The sequence below is a fragment of the Sander vitreus genome, chromosome 18 (genome assembly GCF_031162955.1).
Source record: "Sander vitreus isolate 19-12246 chromosome 18, sanVit1, whole genome shotgun sequence".
Taxonomy (NCBI): domain Eukaryota; kingdom Metazoa; phylum Chordata; class Actinopteri; order Perciformes; family Percidae; genus Sander; species Sander vitreus.
The window spans coordinates 22,568,231-22,585,913 of NC_135872.1; the positions used below are offsets into that span (position 1 = coordinate 22,568,231).

At 42.5% G+C, this 17,683-nt stretch overlaps 2 protein-coding genes across 3 annotated transcripts in view; one reads left to right on the forward strand and one right to left on the reverse strand.

The window, feature by feature from the left end:
- Positions 1-656: 656 nt before the first annotated feature.
- fbxo16 (F-box protein 16) lies at positions 657-12,428 on the reverse strand. Its single transcript, XM_078275422.1, has 7 exons — positions 12,333-12,428; positions 9,797-9,832; positions 9,383-9,589; positions 5,458-5,622; positions 4,513-4,784; positions 1,830-1,932; positions 657-965 (listed from the first exon to the last, which is right to left on the reverse strand). The coding sequence occupies exons 1-7, from the start codon at positions 12,426-12,428 to the stop codon at positions 657-659; spliced, it is 1,188 nt and encodes a 395-aa protein (XP_078131548.1).
- Positions 12,429-15,511: 3,083 nt separating this feature from the next.
- Positions 15,512-17,683, forward strand: part of fzd3a (frizzled class receptor 3a) — a 30,135-nt gene continuing 27,963 nt past the window's right edge. For both annotated transcript variants that reach the window (XM_078275090.1, XM_078275091.1), the window contains exons 1-2: positions 15,512-15,620; positions 16,660-17,280. In XM_078275090.1, coding sequence (XP_078131216.1) covers positions 17,080-17,280 — 201 coding nt within the window. In that variant the 5' untranslated portion in view covers positions 15,512-15,620; positions 16,660-17,079. The remainder of the gene's footprint in view (positions 15,621-16,659; positions 17,281-17,683) is intronic.

Genomic DNA, 17,683 nt, shown 5'->3' on the forward strand with positions numbered 1-17,683 from the left:
TCCTGTAGCCCATTCCAGCCTTGTGCAGGTCTACAATTTTATCCCTGATGTCCTTACACAGCTCTCTGGTCTTGGCCATTGTGGAGAGGTTGGAGTCTGTTTGATTGAGTGTGTGGACAGGTGTCTTTTATACAGGTAACGAGTTCAAACGTGCAGTTAATACAGGTAATGAGTGGAGAACAGGAGGGCTTCTTAAAGAAAAACTAACAGGTCTGTGAGAGCCGGAATTCTTACTGGTTGGTAGGTGATCAAATACTTATGTCATGCAATAAAATGCAAATTAATTATTTAAAAATCATACAATGTGATTTTCTGGATTTTTGTTGAAGTGTACCTATGATAAAAATTACAGACCTCTACATGCTTTGTAAGTGGGAAACCTGCAAAATCGGCAGTGTATACTTGTTCTCCCCACTGTGTATATGTGTGTGTGTGTGTGTATATATATATATATATATATATATATATATATATATATATATATATATATATATAATGCTCAGGAGAATCAATAATATAGCCCCACTCAGGAGTTAGTAACTAACATAAAACATTTCTAATAGGATCACTGACTGCACACAGTCTGAGACTTTCTTGCAGAGCCAGTGATTTTAAACCCCCAGACAGATGGTCCTGAATAGTTTCTTGCTGTGTGGTTACATCACATTCAGCCCGGAGGAGTGGACCAGCGGGGATTGCTTACTGGGAGCGCTCCGGTGTGTTCGCTGGGCCGCCCGGAGCGCCTCCACGCTCAGCCGGGGCACCGCCGGCCTCACTGGGCCGGGACGGATCCCAGCATTCCACCGGGCCAGGCGCAGCATGCTCTTGGCCGTCTCCTTGGTGACGGGGGGCTCGGGACTGCAATCAGCCCAAGAAGGTCGAGACTGGGTCTCATGATGAAGAGGAGGAGGAGGAGGAGGAGGAGGGGGAGGGTGTTGGGGTCTGCAGTTGGAGCTGAGAAACATCTGAAGCAAGAGAAAGACAAAAGGTTCTCAGTACAGCTGCAGAGATGAATCGATTAGTCGTCGACTATTAAATCAATTAAATCAAAGATTAATCGTTTTTAATGAAAAACAAGAAGAAATTATCTGATTCCAGCTTCTTATTCAGTTGTAATCATTTCTTTTAATTAAAAAAATAAATAAGAGTTCTCGAAATTGTAGCTTGTTGAATGTGAATATCGTCTGGTTTCTAGACTCCTCTGTGACAGTAAACTGAATGTCTTGAGTTGTGGACAAAACGAGACGTTTGAGGACGTCGTCTTGGGCTTTGGGAAACACTGATCGACGTTTTTCGCCATTTTCTGACATTCTATAAAGCACACAACTAATCCATTAATCTGGAAACTAAATCGACAGATTAATGTTAATGATTGTTAGTTGCAGCCCTAATAGTTATCAGAGAACGGGAGGTTACCTTAATAACCAAAATGTTTAGAAAGATTGAAATTCAACATGATTCCAGATGCATTGTGCTGTTATTAGTAACTGTATCCAGGCAAAATAATGATGTATGATGATTTCACCAAAGCCAGAATATTAAATGCCACAGTGTCCTCTATCTCACCTCTTCTCCTCCCCCCCTCCCTCACCCCCATCATCAGCATCCTTTGGCTCCCCCCCCCCATCTGTCCCCTCGCTCCATCCCTGAGCAGCCCATCATTAACATGCTCTTCCTGTGTAAACGATGCTCCATAATGCATGATGCCTGCTGGCTGGCAACAGTCTCCAGAGGATCCTCCACGTTTACACCCCCCCCCCCGTGATTCAGACATGAGGTTACAGTCACAGTGGGGCGTTGGCAGCAGTGATGGATACAGCGTGCTTTACCAGCGATTTGGCTTTGCGTAGTTTGTAATGTGCCTCCGTCAGTGTTTTCTGGCTCCCGCCGTCTGGCTGGGATGTGTTGTTGCCGCGGCGGCCGGTGGAGCCTCTGCAGAGAGACAGACGAGGCAATGAGCAGGCGGCGCAGCATCTTTTTTTTCATCTTTGCATCGGAATTATCTGCAGACGACGAGGGTCAAAAGAGCAAAACGGGGGCTTGTCGCTCTGCAGATGATGGACAAAAGAATGCTTTTAACTCATAATGAACCATGATGTTTAGGGTTAGGGTTAGGGTTAGGGTTGCCTGTTATGCGCTTCCCCCTTGTTTTGCTTCTCGCTCTCAGGTGCTCCCGTACACTGTAAATGTTAATGGACAGCGCATGTGTGACGTCACCCCTTGGTTTGTGGAGATCTGCTATCCGTCGTCGAGTTTTCCGTTTGCAGCCATCCTGGTTGCGGATGTGACGATTTTAGGCGAGAGGGAGGAGTGACTACGTTACGTTACACAAAATTTCCCATTATTATAAATGAACATCATTCTGTGTTGCAGAAGACTTCAAACTAGCGATTGAGACCATAAACTCATTATGAAAATGTTTACTGAGGTAATAAATCAAGTGAGGAGTGGGTCACTTTCTCATAGACTCCTACAGAAACCGACCTCCTTTTGTGTCGCCCCCTGCTGCAGTTCAGATAGAATGCAGGTTTAAGGCACTTCCGCATTTGCAGCACTTCGCCCGAACCGGATGCGTTGTCCATTAATATTAACAGTCTATGGGTGCTCCTGATCTGGCCAGTAGCGGGTGGCCCCGCCTCCTATATTCAGTCCTTCCAGAAAAATGCGGAGTTTTTTTTGTGATTGTTGCGGGCAAAAATCCGATGGAATAAAAAACTGCCATGGAATATGTGGGATATTTATGCAATTTTATGCGATGAAATTGTGGGAACTTGCAAAAACTGCGGTTCCTCTGTCAGACTGAAGCAGCCCTTTTACCAGCATGTTTGTTTCTGTTGCTTTCTTTCTGTTGTGTTTATTCCTTTTGAGGATGGAGGTCTGGTAGTCTAGTTCACAGCTTTGTTTCTTTGTTTATACTCTGTTTTGATAGTTTATGGGGGGATGGGCTGGGCAATATATCGATATTATATATCGATACTGAGATATGAGACCAGATGTCGTAAAAAGTGTGGTCTTTTCCTGGTTTTGAAGGCTGCATTAGAGTACCGTTTTTTCTGCACTTAGCAGACTGTTCTAGCTGTTCTATTATTTGCCTTTACTCATTAAATTGACATTTCTGATGGTTATTTATCAAAAATCTCATTGTGTAAATAATATTGTGTTAAAGCACCAATTGTCAATCCTACAATATCGTCGCAATATCGACATCAAGGTATTTGGTCAAGAACGTCGTGATATTTGATTTTCTTCATATCGCCCAGATGGGGTCTGGGTCCGACGGCCCTTTGTAGGTCGGCCCTGGCTTCTTCCCTTCTTTTAGGCCCGACCTCCAGACTCCCATAGTTTGGGTTAAATCTTTGGTAATTAATTATGAACAACATCAAGTTACTTTAACTAATCCTCGGGTGTGGTGTCCTTTAATATGTCGACGGTTACAGTTGAGTTCTTCTCTTGTGGCCATAAGAGCCATTATTTTAACTTTTTCTGTCAGTTTTTTTATACTGAAAACTAGAGTGTTTTATTCTTACTTTCTGTTGCATTTGGTGGCAGATAGCGTACTTACGTCATATGTGTATATTAAATATACTGCACATATATTATATATAACATTATTATATTATATACAGTATATTGTACTTATTCTTCATACCTGTACCTACATGCAGGTCACTCTTTTGCTCAATATTTGCACAGTTCACCTACTGTATATAGTCTAGGGCTGTGGCTCCCAAACCTTTTTCATGTCAAGGACCCCTAAAACTGACACAAATGAGACCACGGACCCTCATCTGATAGGAGTTTTGCTTTTAGATGTTATTACAGAAAGTGTACGCAACCCATGACCAAAACAGTCATTCTGTCATAGTGTTACTTATGGATGGAATTATAGGATTCCCCTTTTTGCTGGGGAACCCCCTCAAGGACCCCTGGGGGTCCCCGGACTCCATTTTGGGAACCACTGGTCTGGGGTATTGTAATGTATATAGATTTTTTTTGTTTATTTTATTCTGATCATTATTTGTCCTCTTACCTCTCAGCCTGTCTCTGTGTTGCACGCATTTCCCCTCAGGGATTTAAAAAAGAAAAAGAAAAAATCTGACCGTATCTTTGGACCAGTTGCAAATTTTGTTTTTCTGTTGTGTTATTTCACATATTTCAACATTTCTTTGGGGGGGTTTTGTAGTCAGTGTGAAACATTGCATTTGATTTGAGAGAAGCTACAGTTAGTAGTCAGCCACATACCGTAGTTGTATCAGAATCTAACTGCGTGTCAATCACTGCTCATGCACACGCATTAATTCTCCCTTGTCGGGGGAGGGACTTAGGAGACCCTTTTAGCGGAAAGGGGGGAGGGACTGAGAAGTTGTCAATGTTCCAATTTTTGGGCTAAGTCCTGGATCTTCACAATCCTACCTACGGCACCTTTAAAGGTTTTGATTAATTTGACCAATTGTAATGTCCTATTTGAAAACTGCAGCCCCTCCCCCCTCCTCCTCTGTGCTGCAGTCTTACGCTCTGACAGCTGCTTCACTGGGCTCCAGGTTGTCCAGGTAGTTGAAGCGTAGTGTGTCTGTAGGACGTCTGTCGGAATCTTTCCATGGTGGCGGTGTAGTCGGCTGCTTCTCCTTTCTGAACCCCGTCCTGGAGATGCCTCCACGTGTCTGGGCAGGGGTGGTGGGGGTCGAGCGCTCCCCGCTGATGAAGGCCGGTTCGGACACATCTCCATGTCTGCTGCTGATGGCTGATACGTGTGGAACCACAGACTGCTGCTGGGGTGAGACCGCCTGGACATGGACAATAGACTTTTAATAAACGTTATATTGTAGTTACCCTCATGAAGGTTTCTCCTGAGCCGTAGGGCAGGATATCCAAGCAGCTCCGGCCCGTGGCAAAGGCTATAGTGAAATGCTAGGGGCCCCGGCAGTCCAAATGAGTAAGAAAAGTTAGACATAATAAGAAGAATGTGCCAAAAAAAATTTAGAAAAAAGCGGCAATAACTATTGGGGGGAAAAAAAGCCAAAATAGTCGAAAAGAACGTCAAAAGCGTAGAGAAGAATGTCAAAAACGTTGAAAAGAAAGTTGGAAAGAACGTCAAAAAGAACGTCAAAAAAAATGTCAAAAAGAACATCAAAAGCGTCGGAAAGAACATCAAAAACGTCAAAAAAGAACGTCAAAAATTTTGAAAAGAATGTGAAAAACGTCAAGGAAGGTCAAAAACGTTGAAAAGAACGTCAAAAAGAACGTCAAAAGAAACAGGTAGCCTACAATAACCGTCAAAAGAAAATAAAAAGTGTCATAATCGACAAAAAAAGTTGAAAAGAACGTCACAAATGTCAAAAGAAACATCGGAAAAAGTGACTAAAACGTCGAAAGAACCACATTGGTTATACAGCTCTCTGTCTTTGAGATGTGAATCCTGTTTGATTACTGAGCTAAGAGTGCATCTGGTCTCCTGACCTGCAGCGAGGTGACTCGCAGCTCCTGCACCGTCTGGACGTAGAGCCTCTTCCAGACAGCCTGCTCCAGCGGGGTCGGGGAGAAGTTGATGCACCAGCCGAGCCTCACACACTTTGGCATCCACAGCTGGTCCAGTTCCACTATGCTCCTCCAGAGCCAGCTCACCTGGATAAAAAAACACCCAGAGTTCTCCACTGGCTCAGTAATAATGATCACACACCATTGTAATAGTGAAAATAGAAGATGGCTGTAGTGAAGATCACCTAGCCTGACGTCGTCATACTCTACTTTGATTCTAGTCAGAATATGAGTCTGGTACCGCTCCACTGGGCTGTGATTATGGGGCGTGTTTCAACCGAACCAGGAAAAGAAAATGCCTCTGCACTCAATTGGATAGACCTCCAACCAATCAGAGCAACGGAGTACGTGACGTATGCGCCCCGTCTTCTTAGCGACCATCGGGGCCAGCTGATACATTCAACTTTTCCCGAATCCCGTAGGAAGGACGGCAAAAACATCTTTCCGATCGACAAATGCCATCTTTGTTGTAAACGAATTCAGCCCAAGCGCTCTTTGGTGACGTGGTCGATTACGTTACTGTTGATCATCTGTCCATCATCGTATAAAGCCCGCCCTGACAATTTGATTGGTCCGAACAGCTCTGGTTCGAGCATAGTTGTTCCACAACGGATCAAGTCCAGACTGAACTTCACGACCTCAAATGTTGTGGGCGGGGCTAAGTTTGGCTGGCATCCAGGCTAGCACTGACCTACCTCACTTCCTCTCCTCTCCTTTCCTCATTACTGATTGGTTGTATTCTTCCACCTGTCCACCTAATTACCTGATTGTGTTCACCTGGTCTCTCCCTCTCTTTCACTCTAAATGGGGCGGCAGCTGGAAGATGAGTCATATTTTGCACTTTAATTCTTAATAACCTGTCCAACTTATTTAACTGACAGCTGTATTTGTCCTTGTGAGAATATTTGCCGTTTTGGTAAGTTATAATCTGTATTTGTTTTCTTTCCGATTCACCAGCCCATGTGTTTTTTGCTGTACTCCTTATCATTTTTGAGTGGAAATAAACCTTTAAAGAGTCCCTAGTATGAACTAGATGTGTAAAGTACAAAAAAAACTATTTCACTCCAAATGGAGCTTTTTCTTCCACAGACTTCTTCTCAACTGCCTAAAGCGGCTTGCCCACACTCCTGTTTGAAATTCCTCAATTAGTGATGTCACTGATTAAGAATGCCAGCCCAGTTTTTTATGTGTGCTGCCCATGGGTGCTGCCTGAGCAAGCACAGCCCGCCCACTGGCGAATTTTGGAATTTGGTTGACCAATCACAACAGAGTGGGCCAGCTGACCAATCAGGGCAGACTGGGCTTTTCAGGAAGGCGGGCCATGAGCTTAGGCAGACGGTGCATCTCATTGGCTGCATCTCATGGCCCTTATTTGATAGCTCCTCGACTCCTCGGTCCTCGGCTGAACCGGAAGTTGGTCTGTCCCTCCTCGGTGAAGGCCGTCTCAAAGCTCTTATTTCTGCCCCGAGGAGCGAGCATCGAGGAGGGATCACCAAGGAGCTATAGGTGAGGAGGAGCTGATGAAGGAGCTGCTGACTCCGCCCATAGAGCCGAGGAATTCATGTGACGCTTCAGAGGAAAGGACGTCTCATCCCTCTCATCCCAGCCTCTCTCGCAATTTATGGGCTGTGAGATGCAGATATAGCTCTTAAATTGTCTCCTCGGCCCGAGTCCTCCACTTGCCTCCCTTCCTCTCGTCTTAAGCCCCTGACACACTAACCCGACGGCTGACCGTCGGCAGAAAAGGCAGTCGGACTCATCAGTCGGCTCTCTGATGTCGAAAAAGTGCCGTGGAACACACCGAAGCGACGCCGACTTGAGCGTACGTTCTGCGCGTGCGCGAGACTAAATACAAAAAATGAAAACCGGAAATGACAACACGTCACGTGGGTCTGGCTTCTCCAGCCGATAGTAATGGCGGCTTGTTTACAAAAATAGTTCACTGAAACGTGTTTCTGAAAACATTTTAAGCGAGAAGTAGGCCGTGCAGTTGCTGAATCTGTCTCAGATCGACAAAGGTCAGTTTAAAAGATTTTTGTCAGATTTTGAGAGGCGTTTGTCACTCATCCCGCTCCTTATTTCCGGGTTAGCACTTCACCAACCAGATTGGTGGAGTGAGTCTGACTGCCCGCCCTCCGACCCAGCAAGTCAGGTCGGCCAAAATGAAGGCCTCCTCCGAGGGACGACTGCATGGAACACACCGAACAGACTCGAGTCGTTGACATCGCCAGACTGTCTGACGGCCGATTATCAGGTTGGTGTGTCAGGGCCGTTAGTCCCTTAGGAATAGTGAGGCAACAAGCAAATGTGTTTTAGAGGTTCTTTCCTGTTTGGGCGGAGTTAGCAACTCCTTCAGCTTCCGGGAAGGCTGCTCTCGTGTATCCTCGCCTATAGCTCCTCGATGCTCGCTCCTCGCTCCTCTGGGCAGAAGTAAGAGCTTTGAGACGGCCTTCACCGAGGAGGGACGGAACAACTTTCGGTTCAGTCGAGGACCGAGGAGTCGAGGAGCTATCAGATAAGGGCCATGAGATGCACCTAGTGTTTCAGGCAGAGGCACTGCAGCAATGAGCATTTGAGAAACATAATGTTTTTTTGAAGATCAAAGCATGTAAACTTATTCTAGTAGACCCCAAGAGTACAAATATGACGCTGAAAAGGAGTGTAATAGGGGCTCCTAAGTGGACTGACATCTCCTATCTCATGCATTCTAACCGATGCCTCATCATGATAGCACTCAACCTCAGAAATGTAACCCTCCTCCTTATCAAGGGTGCTCTTTTTAAATTACAATCAAAACGACAAATGAATAAATAAAACGAAATGAACAGGAGGAGAAAGACGATAAAAATGACAACAAGATGACATAATTTAAAAGCAAGTCTATAAATAAATGTGTTTTAAGAAGCGATTTCAAAGAAATCACGGATTCAGCAAGCCTTAAGGCTGTCCACACCAACAGCGAACCACAACTATAACGATAACTATAAATATATAGATAAAACAATAAAAATCGCTTCACTCCAGTGCAGGTTGTTCCAAAGCTGACGTGCCCTGATGGAAAATAGGCATTATCACCTGTGCCCAGGTACACACAAAGTCATAGTTGAGTAGGGTTGGGTACCGAAACCCGGTTCCACTATGGAACCGGTTCCTACGCAACCGGTAGGAATCGGACCGGATTAGAACGCAAATTTCGGTTCCTCATTTCGTTTCCACTTAATGTGTCGACTGAAATATTTTCTACCGTAAATGTAGGCTACTTTTAAAATGCCGTATTTTCCCTCTCGGCTCACCAAAACATACGTAAAATACTATACTTATTATATATTATTATATATAAGTACTTTAAAACGTTAATATATTGTTACATTTAAATAATTTTCAATTTAAAAAAAAAAATCTATAATCTTTGATGTCATTTTTCAGTTTTAAGAATCGGTTTAGGAATCTGAATCGTTTTAAAAGTACCGGTTCGGCATCGGAATCGTAAAAATCCAAAGGATACCCAACCCTATAGTTGAGTCATCCATGTTTTTTTTGTTTGTGGCTTTTTCAGGCCTTTAATTTGATAGGACAGGTTAGACATGAGGGGAGGGAGACGGGGAATGACTCGCAGCAAAGGGCCGCAGGGCGGAACCCAACTCCTGGACTAAGCCTTTGTATATGGGCGCGCGCTCTACCACGTGAGCTACCCAGGAGCCCTGTGTGTGTGTGTGTGTGTGTGTGTGTGTGTGTGTGTGTGTGTGTGTGTGTGTGTGTGTGTGTGTGTGTGTGTGTGTGTGTGTGTGTGTGTGTGTGTGTGTGTGTGTGTGTGTACGTGTGTGTACGTGTGTGTACGTGTGTGTACCTGGGCACATCGACAGAGGCTGCGTGGGTCCAGGAAGGAGAACAGGTAGAGGCAGAGGGCTCTGGGCAGCAGGCAGGTGAAGTCTGCGGCCTGCAGGGGGAGCCGGCTGCTCACAGTCAGCTGCAGGAATATCAGCTGCTCCACAGAACAGCTCAGCACAAAGTCCTGCAGCAGCGCCTTCCTCTGGCTGTCAGACCACCTGGCAAACTGACAGGCACATGAAAGAAACGGAACACAATTCCTCCACATGGACTGTTTCAGCTGGATGGAGCTGGACGGACAAATGGACTCCACCGAGTGGGGTTTCCCACCACTAGCAGAGAGTTATTTGTGCTCACACTGAGCTCAGTGCACGGTGAAGAACCATCGGTGCATTAAGTGTGTCTCCCATTCATCATCGTCATTTTAACTTACCCACTTTGCCAGAAGCTTCCGCCTCTCTTCAAACACCTGGGAAAGAAGAGAAAAGTGAAAAAGATTAGTAATCCCATCAAACTGCATTAGCAATGACACATCGTGTGTATCAGGATAGATATTAGGGGTGGGGCGGGGGGTCGAAAATGGCAAAAAGCGGTGATTTTTAAAATCAATTCTTTGACTGACGTGCATTCTTCTTCGAAAACAATTAGTTTTTTTTAAGAAGTCTCATGATATATTGTCTCTAGAAGTGTACTATTCGACTTTTGATTTAGTTAAAGAAGGAAAAGAAAATGGCAATGCTCAATACTGTCGAATGGCAATGCTTCTAGAATCGCAATGAATGAAAATCGCAATACAAAATCGAACCGGCACCAAAGTATCGTGCAAGAATCCAATCGGGACAAAAGCATATATCGTCCCGGCCCTAATTTGAAGTGATAAACAAAGAAAGTACTGTGTCATCAAATATAACCCTAACTTTGTCATTGTGGGTCCTGCTTCTGGCATACAGCTGTTTAAGACCCAACTGTATAAGTACACCATAAGACTTACTGTCACCCTGTTACTGGCTGTGGCTGTGTTTATTCACTGGACAGCAGCTGATGTGTTTCAAACTTTTTTCTACCAGAATTGATACTGTGCGACGATGTTTTCTGTCTTGGCTTGGAGGTTGCGTATGGCTTAAAGTGCTCATATTATGCTCATTTTCAGGTTCGTAATTGTATTCAGAGGTTATATCAGAATAACATGGTTTAATTGTCAAAAAACACCAGATTTTTGTTGTACTGCACATTGCTGCAGCTCCTCTTTTCCCCCTGTGTGCTGAGCTCTCTGTTTTAGCTACAGAGTGAGACATCTCACTTCTGTTCCATCTTTGTTGGGAGTCGCACATGAGCAGTAGCTAGGTGAGGACTACTAGCCAGTCAGAAGCAGAGTATGAGGGCGTGCCACGCTAGTAGCTAGGCGAGCATTATAACCTATAACGTGCACAAGAAAGATATATAACACAATAAAGGAAAGGGGAAAAGCCAAAAAGCATAATATGAGCACTTTAATGTTGGTCTTGCTCGCACAAACAGAAGCATAAACGCAAATGTATACCTCATCGCAACTGAGTGAAAAGTTTGTAACTTGGCTTTTAAAGAAAATATTGTGGAACGTTTTATGATTGTGATTACAGTACCTGTAATAGAGGATATCAAAGTTTTCACAAGTACAAATTTGTGAATATATCTCCAGTGGTGGAATGTAAGTACTACTGTATTAAAGTGCTCATGTTATGCTTTTTGGCTTTTTCCCTTTCCTTTATTCCTTGAGCACTTTTAGTGCATATATCTACAGTAATAGTACTGTAAAACATTATGGTTCCCAGTCCTTTTGGCTCGCGAGCAGTTCCACCAAAGAGACCTTTCCCCTGTAAACTTCTCCGATGATTTTATTAATAGGCCCAAAGGGGTAAAATTATATAATATAACTTATTATTAGTTTAATGTCACACAAAATACAAACATTAGAGAACAGATAACAGATTTGTATAGCATAACTTAGTTTTTTCTTCTTTCCTGCCCCATTAATTGTCTCACAACCCCTCAGATTTCTCTTGAGATATTTTTTTTTTTTGGGGGGGGGAGCCCTAGATTGGAAACCACTAGCCTAAACTACCTCATTTTATAGGAAGTTGTTCAAACTAGCTCCACCTCGAAAAGCTACAACAATAAAATGCTGCTTGCACATTGATGCATCACTACTTACAATCTAATAATGTCATGGGCCATTTTACTGCAAAACAAGTACTTTTACTTTTGATGCTACTGATATCTTGGTACATTTTGTTGGTAATGCTTCTGTACTTTCAATTTTGAATGCAGGACTTTTACTTGTAATGGAGTTTTTTTATACACTGGAAAATTGCTACTTTCTCTTAAAGTGCTCATATTATGATTTTTGGCTTTTTCTCTTTCCTTTATTATGTTATATATCTTTTTTGTGCATGTTATAGGTTTACAAAGTGAAAAAGCCCAAAGTCCACCCCAAAGGGACTTACCATCTCCAACAGAAAACACTGTTCACAAACTGCTCCAAACAGCTCTATTGTAGTCCAGCCTTTACTTCAGAGACAAACGTGGTCACTTTGTAACACACGTTATAATGCTCGCCTAGCTGCTAGCGTGGCACGCCCTCATACTCTGCTTCTGACTGGCTAGTAGTCCTCACCTAGCTACTGCACATGTGCGACTCCCAACAAAGATGGAACAGAAGTGCGATGCCTCACTCTGTAGCTAAAACAGAGAGCTCAACACACAGGGTGAAAAGAGGAGCTGCAGCAATGTGCAGTACAACAAAAATGTAAACCTGTTCTGATATAACCTCTAAATACAATTATGAACCTGAAAATGAGCATAATATGAGCACTTTAAGTAAGCTGAGTGAGGACTTTTTCCACCACTCGCAAAAATGAAATCAGTATTCTGACTGCCACTAACTTGTTTCTGTCTGCTAGTACTGTTTGAGAGTGGATGAGTGGCTGGACCTTGCTGTTGGACTCTGGGTGGTTCAGAGGAGTCCAGGCGCTCAGTTTGGTCTGCATCTTAGCGCAGCTCGCAGATGACCTCGGTGCAACTGGCATCTTTCGAGTAATGGCTGGGTAAAGGGGATGTACTAAAATACACAAAACAAAACCTCATTACCGTGTTTGCTTCTTACATTTTTTTGAGTGTATGTGCAGCATGCCACTTCACAGCATCGGCCCGAGCACTTTAAGGCTCATGTTTAGCCTCCTACTATATTAAGTTACATAACATGCCAGCTTTTATCGCACTTAAAATGGATTAAAGTCTTATAAATAATGCCAAATGATAGTCTTGGCACTGTGTCAGATGTCTTGTTCTCTGAATCCCCCATTCTTTTTTACTATACAGTATGTTCCTCTCCATTGTTACCTAAACAAATAATCTCCATCTTGAATTCTGTAGCTTCTGAAAACAAGAGTTAGAAAAAACATAACAGTTTCAAAGTCAAAATGACCAAAATTCTAACCTGACACAGTTAAGACTGCAGTTATAAGAGTTCACATTACTCAGAATAGTAAAACACTCCTCTGGTATTCTACTCACCATCAGTTCTGCTCTGCCGACAAAAGGAAACCAATCCTAAACACACTTTCTCTCTCTATGTGCGTACCCCTGATGGCCTTTGTGTCCCGTACACCCAACTCTTCTTCTCCTTTTCAGCCCAATTCCCTGTGCACAGTTTACTCGTTTCCGTAGTAACAGTGAGTGGACTCTCCTTACATGGGCTGGCTGTCACAGCAGCCTGTCACACACAGGAGGGGGTGCTGCAAAGTAAACCGTGGCTGAGTGTGGAGTGTGCAGGCCACACTGGCTCTAATGATGACAAATAGAAATAGTGCAGAAGGCCTGACACTGCAACTGCTGGGTAGACCATCTGCCTCTGATACACTGAGACTGCAAACAAAAATAATAGGTTTCACAGCTTGTATACTTCACAACATGTTTTCATGAAATGTTTCAAACTTGCAGCGTTCTGATATTTTCTTTGATTGTTTTATTTAACTAATACTACTGTACTTTTTGTCTGCTCAGCTTGTACATTTTTTCATTTTTCACATTCCTTGTGACCAGGATAACTTATTATGCTTTGACCGAAATGTTATTTCACTATCTGACTTTCTCGTCTTATTTGTCTTCTGTAAGCTGTACCGTAGGAGCTGTTGTTTGTCATATTTGCAAATTTAAATTTAAATTACAAAAAAAAAAAAAAAAAAAAAAAAACTTGCAGCATTGCCCATTCACGTGCTAAATGTGTAGATGTGCATTTTGACACGGGAAAGACATACTTTTCTAACTCACTTTTGAATTCTTGTATACGATGCTAAATTGCTTGGCTATTTGAAATGAATATCAACAGGCACAAACCGTGTAATTGATCAGATATATTTGTTTTAAATTAAAATAAATATATGTAACATGTAGGCTAAGTATTCGTATTTAATTATTATTATGAGCAATAATAGAAGAAGTAGTAGGCTAGTAGTAGTAGAAGTAGTAGATACTAGTAGTAATAGTGTATTTCTTCCCTTTATTCCTTCCTTCCCTCTCTTCAATTGTTTTATATATTTTTTGTTAAATTGTAAATAATATTGTATTGTTATACTGTATACTTAACAGTATTGTTTTTATATTTCTTACTGTCTTTTCTGTTTTTATTCTTTATGAGTGTTGTACTTTGAAAGCAAAGATTAAAATTTGTTTACGCAAACCTGGCCAATAAAGCTGATTCTGATTCTGATTCTGATATAACCTTGTGTTTCGCTGGTTTAATAATGTAGGCGTTGGCTCTGTTTTTTCATGCTGTTGTATCAAGTTCTACCCCCGCTGTAGACCCATTGACAAAACATGTTGGGCCTATTTTGCAGACGGCCAGCTAAAACTCTTAAGTCCCACCAGTCTGAGAAGTTTTTCATTCAAAAGCAGAAAGCCTGCTCGTCCTCAGATGGGCGGCCGCGCGCAACGAAGACAGAACCCCGCTGTGAAGAAAGAAACGGGGAGCTGCGTTAAGTTAAACAGACACACACTGAGCAAAACCGGAAACTCGCTCGCGGACCTTCAAAGTAATAATGCAAAATCTGCCATGGAAATTGGCAATGAAATTTCAGGCTGCAAACAACATTGTGTTTTTGCTACATACCATCATAACTTATACTACATAATTGTCATTTACATTTTTATTCAGCTCCTATAATTTACACTTAAGAAAATTCCTCCTGCAAGTGGTATTTTATTGTAGCCTATAACATTACAATTGTCAATACTGATGCATCAGTGAATATTAAAGTCCTGGTAAAGTGAAAACAGAGATTAGCTTGAAATCACATGATTATAAACATATTATTATAATATTAATAACACATTTGTATGTGGTGTAACAAACTCAGAACACATACTTATTGTTGCTTTACCAGGACTTTAAGTACCATTGTATTGTTGTGGCTGGTTGAAGTAGCATTAAGCAACAGTAATCTTTATCAATGTACTATATTGGATAAACTCGTCATATGTTATATCAATCAATCATTTATCACTTTTCATACATAAAAATGTAGCACAAAGTACACCCCCCCCCACACAGACACACACACACACACACACACACACACACACACACAGATTTACACATACAAATACACGTACATAAAAACCATTCAAAACAGGAGCAAACTGAACCTAACGGAGGAAACGCCATCATATGCGACGAATATGTGTAAGTATAAGTGAATCTACTTAGTTATTTTAGCTATTTTCCACTACTTCTTATGATTCGTTTAAATGAAAAACTAAATCTCAATATTAAAAAACTAAATTGTTGGCTGTAACGTTTAATCCCTCACGCTTTAATTTGAACAACTCAATGTTTAACGTTGGCAATAAACTAAAAATAAAACTGCGTCACTACCTCACAAAAGTACTGACACGATGTGTTTTGCGCTGGGTCTTGTTCGATCTGTTTGTCGTTGGCGAGGCTTTTATTGTTTGTTCTGACTGGAAGACATTTTTAAAATGTCGCGGATTTGACGCTTGGCAGAGAGAGAGCGAGAGAGAGAGAGAGAGAGAGAGAGAGAGAGAGAGAGAGAGAGAGAGAGGGGGGGGGAACAGAAGGGGAGGGAGGCGGACAGAGGAGGAGGACAGGAGGACACGAGAGGAGGAGGGTGCTGGAAGGGGGGACATTCAGTCATTGTTACCAACTCGAGGAGCGACGGAGACCCCGTTTTTTACACGTGAATTTGCGGCACAACATTCAGGTAAAGTTGCCTTTAATTTAACCAGTTTAGCTAACATTTATAACCGGAGTGTTTCTCATGAACAACCACCTCCGTTGCCGCCCCGGCTCAGTGCGGTGAATTACACCGGTACGCAGGCTACATATGCCACGGTTACTATCATTTAAGATGAACTAACCGTCATCTTTTGTCTCCACTGCGCTGCTTGACATTTTGTCTTATTCAACCATTGTTTTTTCCCTGTAGTGAGTCAGTTACAGTGGGCAGGGACAAACAAACAACAGTAATGAGCCTCCCGGTTCCGTTAGTTGTAGAAGCTACACACTCACATTTATGAGGAGCCATTCATTTATGAATTCCCTGCTCGGAGCTATAGGAGGAGCCCGTTCATATTGACGCACAGGTAGGCTAAACGGAGGCACTAATCTCGCATTCATCAACCATTAAAATGCAGCTGGGTTTGTTTGAAATCTGTGTTAAGTAGACGCAGGTGTATGAGAAAGTAGCCTTTTTTTTTTTTTCGTGAATAGAAAGGTAGGCTATTGGGTTGTCATGGGTGTGTACTGTCATGTAAATATAGCAATTTATGAAAAATGTTTGAATTAGAAAAGAAAAGGCTAAAATAATTACTTTTTCTAAACTGTAGTTAATCTACAAATTAAGGTTAGGCTACACCAATACCAGAAATAACAACATACCATAAATTCTTATGTCACTTCAATAAACTACCACAAAAAGCTGTAAATACCCACATACATGTTTAAATATAGCAGTGATTTAGATATTTGCCCTGTATGATTGTTTTGCTGTTACTCATACTCCCTAGAATGATACATTGCTGCTAATTCATTCTGTAAATGTTATCACTCATCTACACAACCACCCACCACAGTGAAATGCAATTATCATCTGTCTTGGAACCGCCTTTTGTGTGTTTTTCAGCTGCAGTCCATTATTTGTCTCATTTTTGTAAAAGAAAAGAGAAAAAAAACTTGCAACTGGTGTCCTGATGCCAAATGTATATTTGAAAATGTTGTGCATTTATTTTTCCAAACTGCAGGCTGAAGATCACATCCATCGGTGGTAGTCATCCATATTTTCTTTAAAGCATTCATCACTGTTGGTGGAGGCAGGAGAGGGAGGAGTGCGAGCGGTCACAACGCAGCATCTTAAAGGACCACAGCATCTCCCAGGCTATGGAGGTCTCGTGATGACACACTGCTGCCGCTGACAGGAATCCTCACGGTGATGGAGGCAGCCAGCTTCAACCATGGCCGTGTTGGATTACGCTGCCCGACCCAGACTGTTTCTCTGTGAGTTGAAGAGGAGGAAGCGACTACTAGCCAGTCCTGGACATTACTTAAGCCTTGTGATCTCCCTTTCCTGGTGAATGAGCCAGACGCTAACAGGGCTCAACCCCTATTCCTAGCCAGCCGTCCTCCTCCTGGGTCTTTCTTCTCTCCTACTGTACGGACCAGTCATGGATCTCCTGTGGTTGCTGTCCCTGTCCATGTTGACGGCGTGCGTCGCCATCCCCATGGATGTGGCAGAGGGGAGCCACAGTCTGTTCACCTGCGAGCCCATAACCCTGCGCATGTGCCAGGGGCTGCCTTACAACTCCACTTACATGCCCAACATACTGAATCATTACGACCAGCAAACTGCCGCCCTCGCCATGGAGGTACAGTACACTGCACACATGTGAAAGATGTAAAAAAAAAAAAAAAAAAAAGCTTTGCGTTTTAAAGCTCCAGTTTGTGTTACTTGAAAACCTATTTTGTGCCGATAATCAATACTGATCCTTAATAGTGATTACATTTACTGAACCCATTTAGACCACACCAGACCATTTGTAGTGCTCCCTGAAACATGGCAGCCACACCTATTCAGTGGAAGGGGAATATCTGGGATACATTAGGCCTTTAATATACTAATGTTTAGAAAATATGGACATATACTATTCAAGAAATTAAAATATAATACATATAATATCTAATAAAAACAAGTACCAATAGCTACTTTTTTTTCGTATTAATTTAAAGCTGTGTAAGGACACAAATTGGTAATTGTCTATCAAATAGGGC

Coding starts and splice junctions, on each gene's coding strand:
- fbxo16 (XM_078275422.1), bottom strand. CDS start 12,428: ATGCCAGTTGCACCGAGGTCATCTGCGAGCTGCGCTAAGATGCAGACC. Junction 9,590..9,796: donor GGAAGCTTCTGGCAAAGTGG/GTAAGTTAAAAT, acceptor TGTGCCTGTCAG/TTTGCCAGGTGGTCTGACAG. Junction 966..1,829: donor TACGCAAAGCCAAATCGCTG/GTAAAGCACGCT, acceptor CTCTTGCTTCAG/ATGTTTCTCAGCTCCAACTG.